Source organism: Neofelis nebulosa, chromosome 10, assembly GCF_028018385.1.
Source record: "Neofelis nebulosa isolate mNeoNeb1 chromosome 10, mNeoNeb1.pri, whole genome shotgun sequence".
NCBI classification, from domain to species: Eukaryota; Metazoa; Chordata; class Mammalia; order Carnivora; family Felidae; genus Neofelis; species Neofelis nebulosa.
The window spans coordinates 17,504,489-17,525,960 of NC_080791.1; the positions used below are offsets into that span (position 1 = coordinate 17,504,489).

A 21,472-nucleotide genomic window follows, 5' to 3' on the forward strand; every position below is an offset into this window, starting at 1 on the left:
GAAATAACACGCGCAGCCTGTGCCCTCAGAGAATGTACTTGCTATGCAATGGGGCAGACAGGTCCGAAACGTCCCTAAAAATATCAGAACAGGGGCTCCGTAAGCCATTGCTGCCTGAAGAGGAGATAAAACTGGGTTCGTGGAATCACCAGGTAGACGTGCAACAGAATTAATTTTCAGGCAGGAGATAACTGGTGAGATTGTACGAGTGCTTTCTCCAGAGTGATTTCCCCACCATAGCCAACATACTACGATAATGGTATTTATTGGATCCTGCCTGTGTGCGGGCACGGAGTGCGAAATGCATCATCGCCTGTTATTATAATGCAAATGTCTGTTGTTCCATTGAATACTTCTGTCAATCCTGTGAGGTATCGGGCTCATTCCAGTTCTGTAGATGAGGAAACTGAGGCACCGAGAGGCTAAGGAATTTTCCCACAATCACGCCATCCAGAAGCAAGTTGAAAGCCAAGCCCGCCGGACTCCAGACTGCATGGCTGTGCGCCCTCCACGGCCCTGCTTCTTTGGAGGAGGCATCAGTCACCATGGTCGAGCCGATCGGCTGCCCTGGACCTCACATTCCTCATCCAAAGATGAGAGACCACTAATAGGGCCTATTTGCTAGGCATGTTGCAAGGATTAATTATAGCCACGATATAGGACCTAGAATAGTCTCTGACCTACGGTGAGCAACCAATAAACATCAGCTCTTATTATTTTCTGGTGAATGAGAACCCATCATTTTCTCTTCCTCTCTTCTCTCTGTGTGGCTGCTAAGCTGGGCTTGCACCCGTTTAGAGGGACTACGGATGCTCCTAGAAGAGTACTTTTTTTTCTGAGATCCCTGAGCACTCAGTCTAAGCCCCGCCCCCCTCCACACTTGGGTGGGAAGCAGGTGATAAAGAGTCTTTGCTTTTGGAGAGGTGCGAATTCGTCTTCCTTTGCCAGCCAAGCTTGGCTCTTTGGCCGGAGGCTCAGATGGTCAGCTGTTTTGCGTCTGCGGCCCCAGCATTAGATGGACTGAGCCTTGCTGAGAGCAGGGCAGTGAGACAGATAAGGAGCGGAAGCGGCTGGAGCTTCTCAGGAGGCCTGTGCCCAGCACACTCCGGTCACCAGACCGCGCAAACACCACCACAGAGCCCCTCTGGGGCACCGGCTCCGGCACTGGCAACGAGTCCCTGGATGCCTCTAGACGGGGCATGCGGACTGTTCCTCTCTGCTCAGGTGTGGGTTGGAGAGCGGCAAGGATGCGAGGCAGAGGCACGCATCCAGTCTCCCTGATTCTGCGGGGATACAGACGTGGACTTTCCTTGCAGATCTCGGTGAGTTGCCTTTGGTGGATACCGGTGAGACCCTGGTGGGACTAAAAGCAAGGCCAGGTCTCCCCCATGTGGGAATCGTTTTGGAGCAGCGGTGTTGACAGGGAAGCTGGATCTGGCCCCAGTCACGGAAGCAGCTGACACCATGTGCTCAGCCCTCGGCTTAATAAGCACCCTGGGTTGAGTTCTTCAACAAGTAGCGTCTCGTTTAAAATCCGAAAGCAACCCAGGGCAGTAGCTCTTGGGATCCCCATTTTCCAGAAGAGGGAACTGAGTCTGGGAGAGCCCAAGGGACTTGCTTAGAGCCAGGATTCAAACCGAGGATGGTGGAAGGTGCCAGGCGCTTTACATAGAGTTATATCTTATTTGCTATTACTTAATTCTTACGCCATCCTGGTGAGGTAAGCATTATTATTCCCATTTTGTAGCTGGGGAAACTATAGCTCAGAGAGGTTAAGTAACTTACCCAAGGTGGAGCTCAGATATACAACAGGCCTGTGTGATTCTATACTGTATTAGGCTGAGAGAGACAGAGAGAGAGCGCACAAGCACTCTCCTGCAGGTGAGACACGACCTAACGTTACCCAGAGCCCCTCATTCGACATCTCTACAGTACTTTTCCACGTCTCTAGAGTCCTCTCACTCCTATCGGCTCCCGCAGACCTCTGACAGCCACGGCTTGCCAGCTGGGGTGACAGAGATAGTATCTGCAGGCCCAGGGAAGGTTGCCAGGTAAAGGGTGGGGTGGAGAAGGGTTCCCCTGGCCCCACGAGAAGCACCTCCCTGGGCCTGTGCGTGAGAAGGGTGCAGGGAGAGGACTGTTTGCCTGTGTATGTGCCTGCAGGGCAGGGGGTGGGACCCGGATTTCTCTCTGCCCCCTACCAGGAGATTACTTCTCCCAGACTCCCAGCTGCAGCTGAAAACACACTTTTTCCATCTCAAACTTCCTTGTCTTGGTCCAGCCCAAGAATGGCTTTGAAGGCCACCCTCAGGGCTCAGGAGCTACACCAATGTACCTGGTCAGTCGCCTCAAATGGTAAAGTGACTTGCGGCTAAGTGGGGGAGCCGAGGCCTGTTCAGTTTCCCTCTATTCTGAGTCTCCTCGCTCATCGGCACCGTGTTCAGTACGGGTCTGTTGTCTCCAAATTCAGCTTCTTCTGCGAATCGCAGCTGCCCCCGCTGCTCTCCAGTGTCAAGACTCCCCTCCCTCTGCCCTGCGTGGCCACGAAAAACCCCCTTGGCTCACAACCCCCAAGGATCCTTGGTTCACATCCTGTTTTGCTTTTGTTTCTTAGCAGCCCCTCTCCTGCACCGGCATCTTCTGCGAAAGTAGCACAGGCTTTGTTGGCACAGACTACTGCAGGCTGTCCCTGCTTCGAGGCTTACAGACGACCGTGTCGTGGTCAGAGGTCCAGCTGTGGCATCACACAGACCTGGATTCAAATCCTGGCTCTACCAATAGGCTCTGTGTCATCTGGTCACTCCACCTTCTCTCAGCCTCAGTTTCTGCCTCTGTAATATGGGGGGAAATAATAGCACGAACCTTACAGCATTGTCAGGAGGAGGATGAAATGAGATGTTGAATGGAAAGTGTCTGGGACACAGTAGATGCTCAATAAACATGAGTTATTGGTGCTGTCACAATAACATTGGTCCCAGCTGTCCCATCTCGCGTCAGCCTGGCTCCTGTGTGCCTCTTCTTCTTAGCTCTGCCCTCAGAAGGCTCTGGAGGCCTGGGGTTCACCTTTTTCCAGGTGGCAGTTCTGCTCAGATTCAGATTCTTCTGAGTGTTCTTAGCCGTGTCCTTGTACCTGACTCATGCCGTTGCTACCTCAGTAATAAGAGAAATATGCCAGGCTTGGTCTGTGCCAGGTAAACACAGGCATGTCTCACTGTACCTAAGAGGGTGGCTCCTGAAATGCACATTAAGTCAAAGTTTGTGAACTAAATCTGATTTTTCTCCCAAAAGAGAGCCTGCTATTAAGGGAATGTTAGACCACATCTTTTCAGGCAAACGAAGAATGCCCTTTTACAGTCAGTTAGAACCAAACATCATCTATAGTATTTGCTTAAGGTAAATTACAGATTAATCTTGCCTTTTCTTCTGATGACATCTTTCAAAGAAAAGTGTGCGATCCTGGGCACCTGGGTGGCTCAGTTGGTCGAGTGTCCTGACTCCTGGTTTTGGCTCAGTTCGTGATCCCAGGGTCGCAGCATTGAGCCCTGCTTCGGGCTCCATGCTGAGCATGGAACCTGCTTAAGATTCTTTCTCTGTCTCCCTCTTCCCCTCTCCCCCTGCTCATACTCTCTCTCTTTCTCTCTCTCTCTCAAAAAAAAAAGCAAGTGTGTGATCATAGCAAGAAAGTTGTTTAAACTTTACCCCATCACTATGAAGGGGTGCATCTGAAGGATCGGAAGCAGGCTTTGTAGACCCCTTGTGTAGCTGGTAAACTGAGGCCTGCAAAGATTTGGACACCCAGTCGCTGGGGGTACACGCTGATTCCTGCAGGGGGCAGTGGTGGAGTACTTCAGTCCCCCTCGCTCTGGCCCGGGACCCTCACGAAGAGGAGGGATCAAGTTGCTAGAGCACAAACCACTGAACCACCGGGCCAGAACAGGTTAACACGGCTCTGTCTGGAAGGGGGAGCAGTGCAGCCGCCCAGAGGCAAGGAGTCTCTTCCTCTCTGACATGAACCAGAACCAACTTCCTTTCTCAGGACTTGGTACTTCCCCTTATACTTAGCCTGGCAACACGGAGGGCAGCTTCCTGGCTCGCAGAGTACTTCCCAGAGCTTGGCCTTGCCCAGGGGCCTGGGAGAGACAGACACTTTCCTGGCATAAAGCAGAGCAGGGAACAGCAGCACCTGGGGTTCGGACTTTGCCCAGGACCTGGCAGCTCAGCGAGGACCCAGGATTCTTCGGGAATGCTCAGGCAGGGAACAGGATGCTCTGCGGGAAGAGGATCTGGGGAGTCAAGCTTCACAAGAGGGCTTCAGCTCCCCTCTTTCCCAGATCCTAAGGACTTCTAAGTACTGCCTGGGTGCTTATTAGAATCCATGAGAATCCAGGGCTCCTGGGTGGCTCAGTCAGTTAAGCATCTGACTCTCGATTTTGATTCAGGTCATGATCTCATGGTTTGTGAGTTCAAGCCCTGAATCGGGCTTTGTGCTGACAGTGCGGAGCTTGCTTGGGATTCTCTCTCTCTCCCTCTCTCTCTCTCTCTCTCTCTGCCCCTCCCTTACTCTCTCTCTCAAAATAAATAAGTGAACTTAAAAAAAAAAAAAGAATCAATGAGAATCCTCCTTGGGATGATGGAAGTGTCCTGAAGGTAGAGAGGAACAGGTATACACAAGCATCTTGAGTCTGTTTTGAGTGAGCCCTGGCATCAGCTTTCATGCCTCCTTCTCCAGGCAGCCCTCTGGGACCACCCCCTCCACCTTCTGTATCTCAACAGGCTTCTACTGGGAGTGGGTCTGCCTCCCCGACCAGACTGTGAAGTAATTGAGGAGAGGGTCTGTGGTTTATTTATTACAGTAGAGGAGTGTAATAGAGTAGACACTCAGTACATGTTTCCTAAATAAATGGATTGAGAGATAGTTGGCATGAACCCATCCGCCCACCCACCCGTCCCTCTGTCCTGGGTGTCATGAACTCCCATCTCTCTGCTTTCGGGGGCCTACTTCCCTTCGTGCTGCTCTGCTCCTGGCGTCTTTTTCTCAGGAAGCGATCCACAAAATCTCACCCCTTACCCCAGGAAGGTGAGCTTGTTGGGTTTATGCAAATAGAGTATGTCATGGGCTCCATCCAGTCTGCGCTGGTAAATATTTCCCAACTCCGCAGTTTGCTGGCCAGCGCTGGGAGCTGTTGGCTGAGGCTCAGTGGTTGCTGGGGTGCTAGGGGCCACCCTCCGGGGACCCAGGGTCTGCAGAGAGGACTCTGACCAACCCAGTGTTTTAAACTCTTTGAGCTAAGCTAGTAACCCAAGCCAGAACGGGCCCCTTAACAAATGCCCCTTGGTGGGTTATGTGGCTCTCCTGGGACTGCCCTCTCCTGGCCGTTTAACGGAAACAGTGGGAGCTGGGAATATCCAATGACACCTGATGTCACTGTGACTATTTTTCATCAACCGTGGAGACAAGTTTGGGTTGAATCTCTCTATCTGGAGTGAGTCAGAGACATACAGACTCTCAGGGCTAAAAGATCCCTCAGGTCAAAGGTCCCCTGTTCCCAGAAGGGCGCCACAGACCTCTGCTATCTGGCACAAAGGCTTTTTCTTCCTCTCTTCCATCTTGCGTGTCAATACTCTTACTTATTCATAATATAACATCTTAGGACTAAGCTTTCACTGTCTGCAGTGACGTTTTAAATGAAAAAACAGAGCACATTTTTATAAAGCTAAATATATTCAGTTTTTACCATCTGAGATTTTGCACACGCGTGCGTGCGTGTGTTAAAATATTAATTGTATGTGATGAAATGGTCTCACACCCCTGTCAGATGGCCCTTGCCCCCACGTCTCTGCCAAAGCTCGCTCAGGGGTTTTGGCCGCGCTACCCAAAATACAGCCTACTCCAGGGTCAGCGGTTGTACTGTTAGGCCACTTTTTCTCCTGTTAGACCCCGATCAATGTCCCCATGGTCACCATCTCTAGGAGTTGTCACTCTGCCTGCCTTAGCTCCAGGGCCTGAGTCCTTCTCCTCCACCTGACAGCCCTTCAATATTTGAGAAGAGCTATCACCCCAAAACCTTCCCCTTTACATGTAGATATTTGGAATTCCCCGGATGATTCCACACATCAGGTTCTCGACTGCTTTACTTAAAGCAATGACACGCGTAATACATGAATACCTTCTGGTAGCAAAAAAAATTTAATAATAGAGATAAAAAGGAAGACTTTGGATCCCTGTCCCTCTCAGCCCTCCTCCTAGAGGAGGGCTGTTTTCACTGTGGTGTGTAAATGTCTAGAAGACTTTTCTTTCTGCACATGTGCAGACATGGGTACAAATGCAAATGTCCAAATGTTTGTGGGTTTTGAAAATTCACACGTATGTACATCTATGTGTATAAATTATGCTGTGTGAATTCTTCTGCAACTTTCTCTTTAAATGAAAAAATAGGATTTACAGGGGCATCTAGGTGGCTCAGTCGGTTGGGCATCTGACTTTGGCTCAGGTCATGATCTCCTGGTTCACAGGTTCAAGCCCCGTGTCCGGCTCTGTGCTGACCGCTTGGAGCCCGGAGCCTGCTCCGGATTCTGTGTCTGCCTCTCTCTCTGCCCCTCCCCTGCTCATGCTCTGTCTCTCTCTCTCTCTTGAAAATAAATAAGCATTAAAACTTTTTTTAAAAAAAAATAGGATATATGGGTTGTTTCATGGCAGATAGTTGTATGACTTTTGTTGACGACCATGTAACATTCTATGGTTTCAGTGTCATTTTACTTTCTTACCACCCTGTCGATGGACATTAGGTTGTTTCAAGTACTTCTTTTTACGGTATTCTGATGACCTCTTTGAATTCATTTGTGCCTCAATACTTTGATACACATATATTTCAGTCTACCGAGCACCCTCTTTAAGTATAATATCCACAGGTGGACGACGTTCAATTATCAGATGACATCCGGTTAGGCCAGAGCACAGTGGGATCATTTGTGCGTTCACTGATCCATTTACTTATTCAACAGATGTGTATCGAGGAGGTACTGTGTCTGTGTTGTGCCCTGATTGCAGCCATTCCAAGCCCAGATGAAACAGTAGTAGGCCTGTCTTCATGGAACTTATATGGTCAAAGAGGGGAAGCGTCCTTGATGCTCTACTTCCATTCGTGCCGCCGAGCCTCCAGATTTTTTTAAGAAGATAATTCTATCACACTGTCAACTTGCATGCTCTTAGAATTCATTAATGTCTCTCGAGTATTTTTAAATGTTAAATGTTGCCTCAACTTGTACATTTAAGTTTCATATTCTAAGTAAACGATTGTGACATTTGCTCCCTATGTTTTATCTTATTCCTTTCTTCCCTTCCTTCCATATTTTCAAGCTTTCAAAAAAAAATTGACATCTTTGGGCAAAGTACTAGGTAGTCCTGTTCCTCACACGGAGATTTATGAGGTACGTGTGCTGTATCTTCATCCAATTTACTGATAACATTCTTAGACTGGCCACGCGCAGAGTCCTACAACATGTCACCGGAGACCTCCCGCCTGGATGACGGTGACATGTTAATTAATCCTATCTCAACCCATATGACCCCATCTTGACCTCCAGAGACAATACATACATACATACATGCATACACGTATACGAGCACACATACGTGTATGCTCAGGCCTACTATGTCTCATCTGTGCTGGGAATGGCTGCAATCAGAGCACAACATAGCCATAGTACCTGCTCGATACACATCTGTTGACAGAGTAAATGGATCAGTGAACGCACAAATGATCCCACTGTGCTCTGGCCTAACCGGATGTCATCTGATAATTGAACGTCGTCCACCTGCGGATATTATACTTAAAGAGGGTGATGGGTAGACTGAAATATATGTGTTATCAAAGTGCGTGCATACATGTACTGTACGCACGCATACAATAATTATAGCATTTGCCAGATCCTTATTTCTAGAAACCCTGTATGAAAGGAAATCAGCCTAGTGTGGCGTGACTTTTCAAGTCCGTGTGATACAGTGGAGAGAGAGTTGATTCTGGATCCACTCAGAACCAGGTGGTATTCTGCCACTTCCTAGGTGTACGATCTTCGGGAAATCATTTGCTTTTCTGAGACCCAGTGTCCTGTGTTCTAGGATTGTTGAAAGCGTTCACGCATTCATTCCCCGTAGATCTAATAAGCATCTACGAAATGACAGGCATCGTGCTCTGGCAGCAAGCAAGTAGGTCTCCCAGGTAATAAATGCACAACAGTCATTACCTTCATATTGTTTTGGTGACCAAAAGCGAGGAGAGCCTTCCTTGGAATGTTTCATAGACATTTTAGCCCTAGCCCTTGAGATCTGGGTAAGAATCAGAGATTATTTCCCTTTTATAGGTAGGGAAACAGATACATGATTAGAGAATCCTCTGACTCAGGTTCACACAGCCTTTTCATAACCAATTTGGTAACTGCTCCCGACCCTAGACAATTGAGTTTACACTGTCAATTACAGTGGTTTGAACAACCATCATGCCGAGAGCCCTATCCCAGGCTAAGAAGGGTAATAGGAGAGCTATGTACTCAATAGAAATTGAACCAAAGGGCGAGCCCAATGTAAAAGGGAGCTACCCAGACCTAATGTAGTGCCTCACTTATCCAGGGAGCCCAAAGCCTCACCCATTTAGAACCCAACTAAAAATAAGGAAGCAAAATGAGACCTCGTACCAAGCCCTTTCTCAGGGCCTTAAAGTTTTATTTTAGAAACAGTTGTAATGGGTTTAATGATCTGGTGTTTCCAGCCCTTCACAAATAAGAACTGCAAATTTGAGCTGGTAGAGGGGTATGCTAAAAGCAAGCATACCAATAGTAGCGGATAAAAACCTGGTGTGAGAAAGGAGTTTAAAAACCTGGAAAAAAATAGACCTGCAAAGGAAGAAAGACAAGACAAGACAAGACAAGACAAGAAAAGAAAAGAAAAAGAGAGAAAAAGAAAAAAGCAACTAGGGACTATTTAGTGCTGCAGCCGAAAGAAAGAAAGAAAGGGAAAGAAAGAAAGAAAAAGAAAAGAAAAGAAAAAGAAAAAGAAAAGAAAAGAAAAAGAAAAAGAAAAAAGCAACTAGGGACTATTTAGTGCTGCAGCCAACAGAGGCCAAACACTTGCTACCCCCAAGGGCATGATTGCTTTTAAGAGGAGTTCACAGTTACGACTTGAGTCATTGACTAAATTATCTTTCAAGTACTCTTTAAGGGAAAGTAGAGATATATACATTACCTTTTAGTAAGATCTCTAGTCAAAATGAAACCAATACATCTCTATCCTAAGCTGCAATAAAAGTCTTTGGAGCTGCAAGGGATAGGTTTTGGGACTGAAAATCTGCTTATCTGGAGGGAGGATATCCTAGGGATTTTAAAGATGTGTTGAATTTTTGTTTTTAAGTTTAGTTACTTAATTTGAGAGAGAGTGCAAGCAGGGGAAGGGCAGACAGAGAGGAAGAGAGAGGTGAGTCACCAGCAGACTCTACGCTATCAGCACAGAGCCCGAAGCAGGGCTCGAACCCACAAACTGTGAGATCATGGCCTGAGCCAAGATCAAGAGTCGGAAGCTTAACCGACTGAGCCACCCAGGCGCCCCAAGATGTGTTGAATTTTAAAGCAGAGGACTTGGGTTCAGACCCTGGGCCTCCTGCTAGCCAGCTATGTACTTGGGGAAAATCTACCTCTCATGAACTTTGTTGTCTTCAACTGTAGAATGGAAAGACCATCACCTGCCTCTTCATCTTATGGGGATATTCTGAAACTCAACCAAAATTGTATGCTTGAAAGTGCTTTGTAAACTGTAGAACATCACAGAAAGTTCTAAGGTCTATAGGCCACATCCCAGGTGTTGCCTGCTGGTATAGACAGTGACTCAAGAAGTGGGGAGAGAAGGAGATTGGGTTATTTTTGCTATTATTATTTTTAGCTATTGTTATTGCTAAACATGGACGTGTGCACACACACGCACACACAGCAATATCTGTATGTATGTTTATTTATATCATGTGCCCCTTAACTTCTCAGGAGTCCCTCTGCCCGGGAAAAAGAAGGAACCCTACAACTAACTTTAACACCTCGTAAGCTAAAAAGTTCTATACGGATATGACATTTTGAGTGCTTACTGTTTTTAACCTTTCTTTTTTTTTTCTAAGTTTATTTTTGAGAGAGAGAAAGAGACCGACAGAGTGCGAGTGGGGGAGAGGGAGAGAGAGGGAGACACAGAATCCGAAGCAGGCTCCAGGCTCAGGGCTGTCATCACAGGGCCCAACGTGGGGCTCAAACTCACGAACCAGGAGATCGTGACCTGAGACGAAGTCAGACGCATAACCGATTGAGCTACCCGGGCACTCCTTAATCTGTTTTTTGTTGTGTTTTTTTTTTTTTTTTCATTTAAAATTCATAATTAGCTTTTAAAAAATTAAACATTGCCGAACTGTGCACGCCTTCTGGAAACCCAAACCCTCTCCGCTCCAGCTATTGTGAGCAGTTGGGTTGACCGTGGCCTTTCAGATACCAGTCTGGGTTCGCTCTTTCAGGCCCGCAGGCATTCACCAGGGGATTCCTGAAATAAACAGGCCTTTGTTACAAAGGATAAAGCTTCAAGGGTGGAAATATATGTTCTGTCCTAAAATCTCTCCGTTTTTGTCTCCTCTGCCTGGTCCTTGCTGTTTTGGCCTTGGGCGCATATGTCCCTATCAGCTCTTACCTGGACTGTTGCCATCAACAGCTTCTTAATCAGTGGCCCTGCTTGCGGTTTACCCACTTCAGACCCGTATTCCACACCGCCGTCGGCGTAACTGAGCTGAACAAAAATCTCTCCGTGCTATTCCCCTCTCCTCTGGTGACACTTTGCGCCCAGAGTCCGTCAAAACTCCTCTGCACGGTGTGCGGGGGCCCTGGCTGCTCGTCCAGGCCTTCCTCTCCTCACCCCCATGCAGCAGCAACATCGCTGGACTGCTAGTTGATCTCGTCCTCTGCAACTTTGGACGAGCTGTTCCCACTTCCTGACATGCCCTTCCGTGCCTTCCCTTGGGGAGCCCCCTTCACCGTTCAGGGCTGCTCAGAAGGACTTTTCTTCTGTGGGGCTCTCCTTACCTCGCTCCCCTTCCTCTGGCCGTGCTGTGCCCTGCCACGGTGAGTCACAATCTTTCCGTGCCACCACGATGCGTGCTTGTGATTGCTGTAAGCATTGCGTGGTTGCTGTTTGCTTTTCGTGTCCTGTCTCTTGATTAACCTGGCAGGTCCCCGTTCATGTTCGTGCCTCTAGTTCCCCCTTGGTATACAGTAGGTGCATACTAAATTCTCGTTGAACTAAACTGACCTGGGAAGGGGACCTTTATGGGACAGGAAACCTCTGTGTTTCAAGCATGCCATGTGGAAAACCAGCTACTCCATGCTGTCAGAGCAGACTCAGTGTTGGAAGGCCACGAGGGGTGCCTCAGTTTATCTGGAGTTCCACAGCAGTTCAAGACACAAGGCCCTCGGTCTTGCTAGAACACTGTTCTCAAAGGTAAAAATCACCGGGGCGACTGGGTGTCTCAGTCAGTTGAGCGTCTGACTCTTGGTTTTGGCTCAGGTCATGATCTCACCTTTCATGAGTTCTAGCCCCGCGTGGGACCCTGGGCACTGACCTCGAAGCCTGCTTGGGATTCTCTCTCTCCCCCACTCCCTCTCTGCCCCTCCCCTGCTCATGCTCTCTCTGTCTCACTCAAGATAAATAAACAAACTTAAAAAAAAAAAAGGTAAAAATTACCAGGGAAACCCATTTACTTACACTGGTAACCCATGCTCCAACTCTCAGGGGCAGGCTTCCAGGTCACAGGCAGTCACCCAGGAAATGCCAAGGAGAATCCCTTTCAGACTTGTTGCAAACTTTACGTTCAATAACTATGTAAGCCCCACATGCACATAAAAGTCCCAGGCCACCCTTGTGAAAATGTTTACACCAACCACGTACCAATGTGAAAACAACATGGAACTTAGAGGAGGTAGGGGTCCACAGGGACATTTTCGGATGGGAAATTCTGGGGGGAGGCCAATGGGGTTGCCTCACTTGGACCAAATGGTACAGAAGAAGAGGGGGAGGGTCTGGAGGTGAATGACCCAAGTAGAAAGTCACGCTGCGCTCTTCCTGGCTGCATGATGGTGGGCGCGTTCGGTCAGCTCTCCTGATCGTTCCTGCATCTGTAAAAACGTCTGATAAGATTATTGGCCTCATGGAATTATCATGAAGGATAAATGATGATATATTTGCAAGTGCTTTTGGATCTCTAAAGTGCTACAAAAATATTATGTTCTCTCTTTCTGGAGCTGATGCTCTCGTTCGCCTACCCCACTTAGCTTCCTGATAATGAGGGAGGGAAATGAGCAAATATCAAGCCCCTGGAGTGAATTCCTGCAGGGGAGAGTCCAGGAAACGCAGAATACTGGGTCCCAAGCCAAGTGCTATGTTATCATATCTAGTCAATTGTGCTTTATCTGGACATGAACCTTAGTCTGTGTAGTAATGAAGAACTCTGAACGGGGACTTTTCTTCTGATGAAATCTCATTAGAGCAGTGGGATTAGGGTTGCTACTGAGTTATGACAAGGAAATGTAGGAAACAATATTTTGAGTGATAAAAACACAAGACCGAGCCATGCGGCAGTGCAATGGAATGGACGGAATAGTGTGTGGGGAGTTAGGAGACCTGTCCTAATGTGCCCTGGGTCTCTGAGCCGGGCTTGCCTGCCACTCTAGGTCTGTGGCCCTGAGCAAGTTGGTCTGCCCCTCCTTGGGCTTCAGGAGTCCTAGCTGTGAAATGAACGGTTTGGGCCAGGTGCTAGCTGCATTTCCTTCCAGTTCTGATGGGGAAGGAAGGGAACCAACACTTGTTGAATGTCTGCCATGTAGCTGGCACGTTGTGCACCGTGAAGAGTCTATGACTCTGTGAATCCATCACTCGCAGGTGAGAGTTAGGTTTACGTAGAACTATGGAGTCACATAGACTTGGACCGGAATCTCATCTCTATTATTTACCTGCAGTCTGACCTCAGGCAAGTTTCTTAATATCTACAAGCCTCGATCTCTTTTGTCATCTGTGAAATGGGGCTGGTGAGACAGTCAGCATACTTTCTGCTCCCAAGTCTGCTCCTGCTCTCTTTTATGCATTATAAATTTCTTAAGTAGATTCCATCTAGTCTCCTTTTCTCCTTTTGTCTAGGCCTAGAGAACCAAATGAAGTAACTTAAAATATTAGATCATGCGGGGCGCCTGGGTGGCTCAGTCGGTTAAGCGTCCGACTTCGGCTCAGGTCACGATCTCGCGGTCCGTGAGTTCGAGCCCCGCGTCGGGCTCTGGGCTGATGGCTCAGAGCCCGGAGCCTGTTTCCGATTCTGTGTCTCCCTCTCTCTCTGCCCCTCCCCCATTCATGCTCTGTCTCTCTCTGTCTCAAAAATAAATAAACGTTAAAAAAAAATTTTTTTTTAAATATTAGATCATGCAACCAGGGGTGCCTGGGTGGCTCAGTCGGCTAAATGCCTGACTCTTGATTTCGGCTCGGGACACGATCTTGACGTTCGTGAGTTCGAGCCCCACATCGGGCTTCACGCTGTCAGCACGGAGCCTGCTTGGGATTCTCTGTGTCTCTCCCTCTTTGCCCCTCCCCTGCTTGTGCTCTCTCTCTCTCTCTCAAAATAAATAAATTTTAAAAAAAGATCATGCCACTAGTTAGAAGCAGGGATGGGACCGAAAGTCAGAACTCCTGGTTGCTCCTGAGCCTTGCACTTGCTTCCTGGATGTCTTTTTCTTTTCTTTTTTCCTTTCTTTTCTTTTCTTTCCTTTTTTTTTCTTTCTTTCTTTCCTCCTTCTTTGTTCTTTCTTTTCTTTTCTTTTCTTTTCTTTCTTTCTTTCTTTCTTTCTTTCTTTCTTTCTTTCTTTCTTTCTTTCTTTCTTTCTAAATCATCTCCTGCTCTGAAAAGGACAGCAAAGTCCTTCCATGATAGGCAGCCCAGGTGTATGCAGAAGAACCCAGTGTGATGCCAAACTGCATTCACTCACCAGACACTTCCCAAGAATAGCCACTGGGCTTAGGAACCATTTTCAGAGTTTGATTCAGAGAACGTGCCCAGCATTTCTTCCCCCACTGCACCTCCTACCTCCTGCCGTTTCACTTCTTTGGGGGCAGAACAGCTCTCTGTGTGGGCAAATCAAGAGTTCTGTGGAATTCCTCTCAAGACAGTAGTAGCTCTGGGCTCTTCTCTACCAGGTGGCCTACTAGGAGAGCCAGAAGGGTGTGATTCAAAGGGGATCGGGGTCAGAAAAAAGAGAACCTCCATCAACCCACCAGAAGGGAACATGGTGGGCATCTCAGGAAGGCTTTGAAGGAAGGTAGAGCGTGATGTCGTTCAAGTCCTGGCCACCAAGAAACATTTGTGAGGATTCGTCCTCCGTAGGGACGCAGCCCCTTCCCAGAGTTTTTAAACTTGAATGCATGGACTTATGTGCCAGAGGGAGAAGAAAACTTTTATAGGCTTAAAATGATGGGGTTTTTCACGCATGTGTCAGCACTAGCAATGCTATGTCTTAAGAACTGAAGCCAAAGCATTAAATAACATGACTGATAAGCTTGTTGCATTTCCAGAGTCGGTGCAAGCCAGAAAAAGAAGGATGCCTCTTTGAAAAGTTCCTTTTCAGGAGGTAGCAACCCCAAGTGGCCCCGGCTTCCTGAGGAGCTACTAGTTTATTCAAGGGTCCCCTGTCTCTTCTCTTCCTTTGTCTAGAAGTTTGATGCGGGCAGGGAGAAGATCCCAGTGTCCATGGGCAAAAGTGCCTCGAAGCTGGTCTGTCATTGCTCTGACTGGAAACCTGGGTGAGGCCATCTCCCCAGGCACTTCCCAGAGGCATCTGAAGGCAGGAGTCTTGGACTCCCAGGGAACAACCAAGAACCACAGAAAGAGGAGAGTTTCCCAAGCGAAAATGCAAGCCAACATCTCCGGGGGGACTTTCAGCCCTGTTCACCTGAGATGAGTTACTTGCCTGCCCCATTCTACCACTGGAAATATATTTTTAGGATCTTTTCATGAGCAACATGTTCGCTGCCAACCCTTTATAGATCAGTTACAAAACAGAAACTCTCCTTACTGCTAGGAGAAGTGTAGAAGGGGGGGGGGGGGGAGAAAGAAAAAAAAAATCCTGCCTGTAATTGAAGGCAGGTTGGGAGATGTTCATGCTTTGAAATTCTCCTTCTTGTGAAATGTTTATGAAACACTTTCCACAAACGAGTTATGCAACCAGGACAACAGCTTTGATCGTTTTCATCGCCAGTGATCTGTTCATTAGTGTGGGGCTGCTTCCCCGAGAGAGAAAACCATGTGAAAATGTCATGGGTGGGGCTAAGGAGGAGTACCCCAGCACCCTCGTGCCCCATCACATGACCCCAAAACATGGTTCATAAGGAGGTCCGTGGGTCTATCTGGGCCAGAACGCCACCTTTTCCATCACCTACGGTCTATGCTGTCTCCCACCCCTGGGAAGTTGGTAGTATTGTTTTGTAGAAAGGGAACCGGGGGGAAATCAGAGGGTCATTCCCTTAAGGGACTTGGCCAGTGTCTTGTTATGTAACTTTATCCCCATCTCTAAAACTCTCTGGGCCTCCATGAGATGGGAAGGCAAATACTTGTCCCCACACCCCTGGCTGGGAGTGTGACGCCGAGTAAGGAACGTATGAAGGCTTCCAGCCCCTCAGAGGGGGCTCTCTCCTCGCAGAATGAGGCTACTGCTTTCTCAAGCAGGTGATGTCAGGGAGTTCATTGGGATTAGAAAAGATAATCACCCATGATGACTTTTTACCTCCCTGGTCACTGCCCAAGACTCAGTGTAATACCTGTACACAGCACAGTGGGTGGAGAAAATCCTGAGCGAACAAACCTTGTCTAACAGATGGACCCGACGGTCAGTGGCTATGACAGGGCCGAGCCCTCTGGGTGGCCCATGTCCCCAGGGATTAGTCCATCCCAAGCAGGGCCTGCAGAGATATCCCTTTGCGTGAGAAGAACCACCACAGGGACTCTGGAGACAGTCTTCATGATTCCAGGCAGGCTGTGGGTTTGATTGGGTTTTCACAAGTACGGGGGAAAGTGGATTTTCGTCCAATTTGCCTCCGGTTCTCACATTAGAAGTCAATGGGATTCCAACAGAAGTCTCTCTATCTCGTCTTCCAGATCCACAGCCAACACCCAGTTGCCTGGAAAGGCTCCAATCTTTTCCATTCAACAGCAGTGAAAGGGATTTTTTGATTTGGGAAGGACTTCGTTTCTTAATTTCTTAGTTTCTTCACCCGTGAACTCTTAAGAGAATTGCCGAAGGAGGCTGTTAAGAGCCGCTAACGTATCTTCCTCCCTTCCTCTCTTTCTGAGACCCACCCACCAAAGCAGAGACTTCTAGAATCTGTCACCGAAAAAGAAATCTCCTTTACTGTCTTTCAACCTGGTTTGTATAGGACTCTCTTCCTTGGGGGGTTACTGTCACCAGCTCGCACCCATAGGCTAATGAAATATGAGAAACGAAAGAGTGAAACGTCGCCGAAGCAAAAAGTCACAACAATGACACACGGGGCTGTCAGAACGCCCCAGACGAACACCCAGAGGAATTTCCTGCTATCGGTCGCTTCATTTTTAGAACTGGGAGGTCAGCTGTGCCCCTCAACGAGTTTGGAGGGCAATTGATCCGGGAAGCAGATGGAAGGGTGAGTTTTCTTTTATGATGGCGCTGGTTTCTGAAATTAAGTGTTGCAGGAAGACCTGGCAGTGATTCTAACAGATAGCACCCAGGTTGGAGGCAAAGCACATGTTTTCAAGCTCTGTCATAGCTGCACCTTCTTATCTCCATTGCGCATAATGAGTCTATAAAGGAACCCTGCCACTTGCCTCCGAGCTGGAGCCCCGCCAAGCTGCCCGCGGTGGTTCTACCCAGCGTGGCTTTGGCTCCAATTTTCCATGTTCTCCCTCTGTCCCCCTTCCTCCATCCTGCCTCACCTATCCCCGCACTGGGAGAGGGATGCACTGGGGCAGGAGCGGGGCGGGGGGGGGGGGTGTGGATCTACAAAGGAGACGTGGCCCCCAAAAGGCTTTGCTTAACTAAAATCTCCTCGAACAAACCTTAAGGGTGGTGGTGGTGGTGGTGGTTTTAAATAAGTAGTTGTATCGTCTATTTCTGGCTTTTTAAAAACCTGCTAACAAATGTTTCCCCAGAATCGAGGATGTGAAAACTCTTAATTTCTAGGGGAAGAAAGTAGGACACCAGAGCTTCTTAGACGGAGATGCCAAGCATGGGTGGGAAGAACCGAGGGACCCTGGGGCTGGCGATTGGGGCCGTCTTGGCAATCCCTCCCGGCTGGCCGTGTCTTTAGAGTTTTCACAAAGTCTCAACCCTCTGCCCCCACTGTCCTTCTTCCTGTCTCTCTCCCTTCCTCTTCTCTGCTTCCAGTGCTCCAGAATAAGTCTCCTTAGGTGAGAGAAGAGAGGAATGATTTGTAAAGACTGTCCCTGAAAGAAGCATCCTCTTCCCAACTTTGGTGGCACCAGCCCTTGTTGGTGCCCTTTTAGGTCTGCTTTAGAACGCCGCAGCAACCTGGGCTAGCCAAGTCTGCCAAACGCACTATGGAACTGGAACTTGTGATTCCATGTTAGGACTGGAAGAGAGAAGAATCCCATAGAGTCATCAAACAGATGGAGAAACTGAGTCTCGTACAGGCTAAATGATTGCTCAGGGTTACGTAGTAAGTTCAAGCCGGGGTGAGGACTTAGACACAAGGTCTAGCTCCCTGTTCAACGTTTTCCTGACTGTATCCCCCTGGAGTCTATGGAGAAATGGGTTCTGTTTGTGTCTTTTAGGTAATTAACTTGCATTAATTCCCATTATGTGCAAGGTACCGCATTTAGGACATTAGCTCTCTCCTCAATCTCTGATATCACTCAGTAGGAGCTGCCTAGCTCACCGACCAAAGGGAGTTCTTTCTTTAGTGATCTAAAGATTCATTTCACAACAATGAAGCATAAATATAGCCACTGGTCTGAACGTTTTACTTGGATTAAGTTAATACAGGAGTGATTCCAGGATGTCTGTGACATCCCCAGTGTAGATTAAGAAAATGGTTTAAGCCAGGACATCTATGGCCAAGAATTTCCATCAGAGGGTCTCCCTAATGTCTTTTAAAAGGTATAGTCTAGATCCTATGCTCTTTGTCATATTATATGAATTCAGAGTCACTTGGCTCCCCCTGCCCCAGTGGACTTCCTGAAAAGCTGCAAGAGTATAGTTCTCTGGATGGGCCCAAATAGTGCACCCATCCAGCCCTGCCCTTGGACACCCGAGAGCCCCACAGGTGGGTGATTGGTGCTGTCATCCAAGAGTGGTGGAGAGAGGCTAGAGAGGTTTTAGAAGCCATCACAGCCCCCTCGGGCTGCCAGTGCAGTAGTGACTATGAGGGAGACGTGTCCCCACCTGTAGGGAGACCGGCAAAGACTATCATCAAAGCCGCGTGGGTGCAGAGGGCTGACTGCAGAGGCAGCTCACCACGCAGAAGATAGATAACTGTGGAAAACAAGGGGAAGAGAGAGGGGAAGCTGGCTCCCAGACTTTGTGGGATTTTGTGGACCAGGAAAATAAAAAAACAGTATGGGGAAGACTGGTAAAGGGTTGCCTTTTTTTTTTTTTTTCCACTTTGCAAGGTGGGGAGTTTTTAAAATACCATTTAGAAAATTTTTTTTATGTTTATTTAGTTTTGAGAGAGAGAGAGAGAGAGAGAGAGAGAGAGGGAAACAGCATGAGCAGGGGAGGGGCAGAGAAGGAGGGAGACAGAACCCGAACCAGGCTCCAGGCTGTGAGCTGTCAGCACAGAGCCCAACACGGGGCTGAAACCACAAGTGGTGAGTTGAAGTTGGTCGCTTAAGCCACTGAGCCATCCAGGTGCCCCTTAAAATACCATTTAGAATCAGCATCACGTCACAAAAGAAATTCTAACCTCTCCCCCCAAGAAAAAAGGAAGAACGCCATCTCCAAATTTAAAAGAAATGTTTCAAGTCCCTGCAATATCCTTTTTTTCCCGTTTCAACGAGGAAGCGCGTAAACTGCACCGTGGGCCCGCACAGCCCACAGAATGTGCTGAGGAACCATGGATCTCTGTGAATCCCCCTCCTGCAGATTCTGACTCCAGAGTGCCATTTCCCTGTCTCTTACCAGCTGCCCTGGGCTGAGGTGCACACACAGGCAGGCACATCAAGCCCCAGCCCTGTAGGTACTGTAGGCACGGAGCTAGCTCCTTACTCTCGGGGCTGGTCACTAATCCGCCTTGACCTTCTCTACGTTTCTGTTTCTGCCCGCCTGGGGAGGCCCCGCACTGATGCTCTCCTGCCTCCACTTACACAGATTAAAACTGAGGACCTCAGTGACTCCTTGCAGCAGACCCTCTCGCATCGGCCATGTCACCTGAGTCAAGGACCTGCCATGATGTCTGGAAACCAAATGTCTGGGGTAAATGCCAGCCTGATGCCGGGGAGCCCTGATAGTCTCAGTGGACTCAGCTGGGGAGTTGAAGTCAAGCCTTCTCCAAAATGCTTGACCTCTAGACCTGGCTCTCGGTGAATTCGTGGTCCGAAAAGCCCCCTGTAGGGAGTGTGACTGAGGGATTCAGGCCTGGGGTGGAGGTGGGATTCCATAGGGGAAGCCCGGCTGCCTCTACCTGTCTGGGACCAAAAGGAGCCGGCCTTGCCAGAACAATGGACCTAGCGGCTGTGGAGCTGGCCCCCATTTCAGGGGGCCCTATTGCGACAACCATGGCTACAGATATAGAGCATTTCTGTCTCCAGTGAGCCCACTCTCCTCCCTCGAGGTTTTGCACCAAAGCCAAAGTAGAACAGAGTGTCGTGCGGGGAAGAGGAGGCACCCTGAAACAGTAACAGCAAACGTCAGAGAGGGCAGATGTCCATGTGGCGAGCCCCTCTCTTGGTCTGGATCACCTGGGGAAGAAATGCCACCCCTTCCCTGGAAATACTTAAGACCGGAGCATATGCCCATTCCTTCACTTTCTTATTCAGCAGGGGTTTACCACCTCTTCGTGTACAGACCTAAGCACAGCCCTCGGGGGGCACAGAACCCTGAGGATCTCGATCCCCCACGTATCGGAACTGCTGTCTCCCTTTTGAGGGCTGGTGGGAGGAGCCCAGGGGCAGTGGCCTTTCTGCTTCATCAGATCGGTTGTGTTAAGAAATAATAACTTGCTCCTCCTTCCAGGAAAGCCTCAGGCCCAGGAAATGGCCAAGACGTGGCTTTTAGTACAGTTGAGTGGCATGAGATTAAAGAAACAAAGTCAGACGATCGGGATTTCGTGTCATTTCTAGGGTAAACCTCTGAGAGCCGGGTAACACTGAGCCTGTGCCTTCGACGTTTACCGACTACTTGGGAGACAAGACTGACACGCACGAAAGTTAAATAACAAGGCAAAGTTTAAGTACACTAGGCTGAGAGGCACTGCTTGGCTGAGTGCAGGAGCTGTAACAATGCCAGCATTAATGGAATCGCTACTACGTGCCAGGCACTTGAGCTACACAGAGGCATAAGGCAAGGTCACTGCCAACAAACTCTCAGAGTCTGGAGCCCCACGGGACAGATGGGCAGCAGGCAGATGGAGCCGGCACCCCCAGCATGTAAATTCGGCGATGTATGTGTCTCCCCATGTGCAGGACATGACCTCCCTCCATCCGCTCCAGCAGCTCGTGCTGGTTCCTGGCCACCTCCAGTCCGTATCCCAGTTCCTGCTATCCCAGACCCAATCTGGGCAACAAGGTAAGAACTCGGGCGTTTTCCACATCGATCAAGCCCAGCAAAGTGCTGCTGCGGCTTGTTGGATAAAGGAGCCCAAGTGTGGGGCATGGGTGAGTGGCTCACTCCTCTGGCATTGAGACCCGGGGAAGGAACCCTGGCATTGCCCCCACCAGGCTGAGAGTCCTCTGCTTTTCCCTCTCATCTTCCTCAACTTCACGGCCAGTAGAGACTGAGGTGCAAGGTGGCAAGGAGCTGGGGGCGGAGGGGAGCACAGGAAGGAAGAGCTCCTTGGGACATGCAGTGCAGACAAGTCCCAGTTCCTTGGAAATCTTTCAGGACTGATTCAGACTTTCACCTCCAGGAAGCCGGCCTTGACTCTGCTTGGGTAGAGCGGCAGCGCCACCCTCAGGCGGGAGAAGGGGTTTTCAGGTTTTCTTTGGCACGGAAATTACTACCAGAGACTGGCTCCTGGGCCAAGAGCAAACAGATTAGAATATTCATGATAATAGCTGGTATTTCTTGAACGTGATTTGCCAGGAGCCCTGATGAGTGATTTTCCTGGCATTTTTCAAAATAACCTTGTGTGGTAGATAGTCATAGCGTGTCTCTGGTGACATAAGAAAAGTCCAGAAGTTTGCCCGAAACCTGTGTTCTCGGCCATTGACCTACA

At 48.8% G+C, this 21,472-nt stretch overlaps 1 protein-coding gene across 3 annotated transcripts in view; it reads left to right on the plus strand.

Moving 5' to 3' along the window:
- POU2F3 (POU class 2 homeobox 3) overlaps positions 1 to 21,472 on the plus strand; it is an 80,079-nt gene that overhangs the window by 40,737 nt on the left and 17,870 nt on the right. For 2 of the 3 annotated variants that reach the window (XM_058687058.1, XM_058687060.1), the window contains exons 4-5: positions 19,408 to 19,512; positions 20,721 to 20,823. In XM_058687058.1, the coding sequence (XP_058543041.1) occupies positions 19,408 to 19,512; positions 20,721 to 20,823 (208 nt within the window). Of the gene's footprint in view, positions 1 to 953; positions 1,323 to 19,407; positions 19,513 to 20,720; positions 20,824 to 21,472 lie in introns of those variants that run through there. The other variant, XM_058687059.1, reaches the window with a different exon arrangement.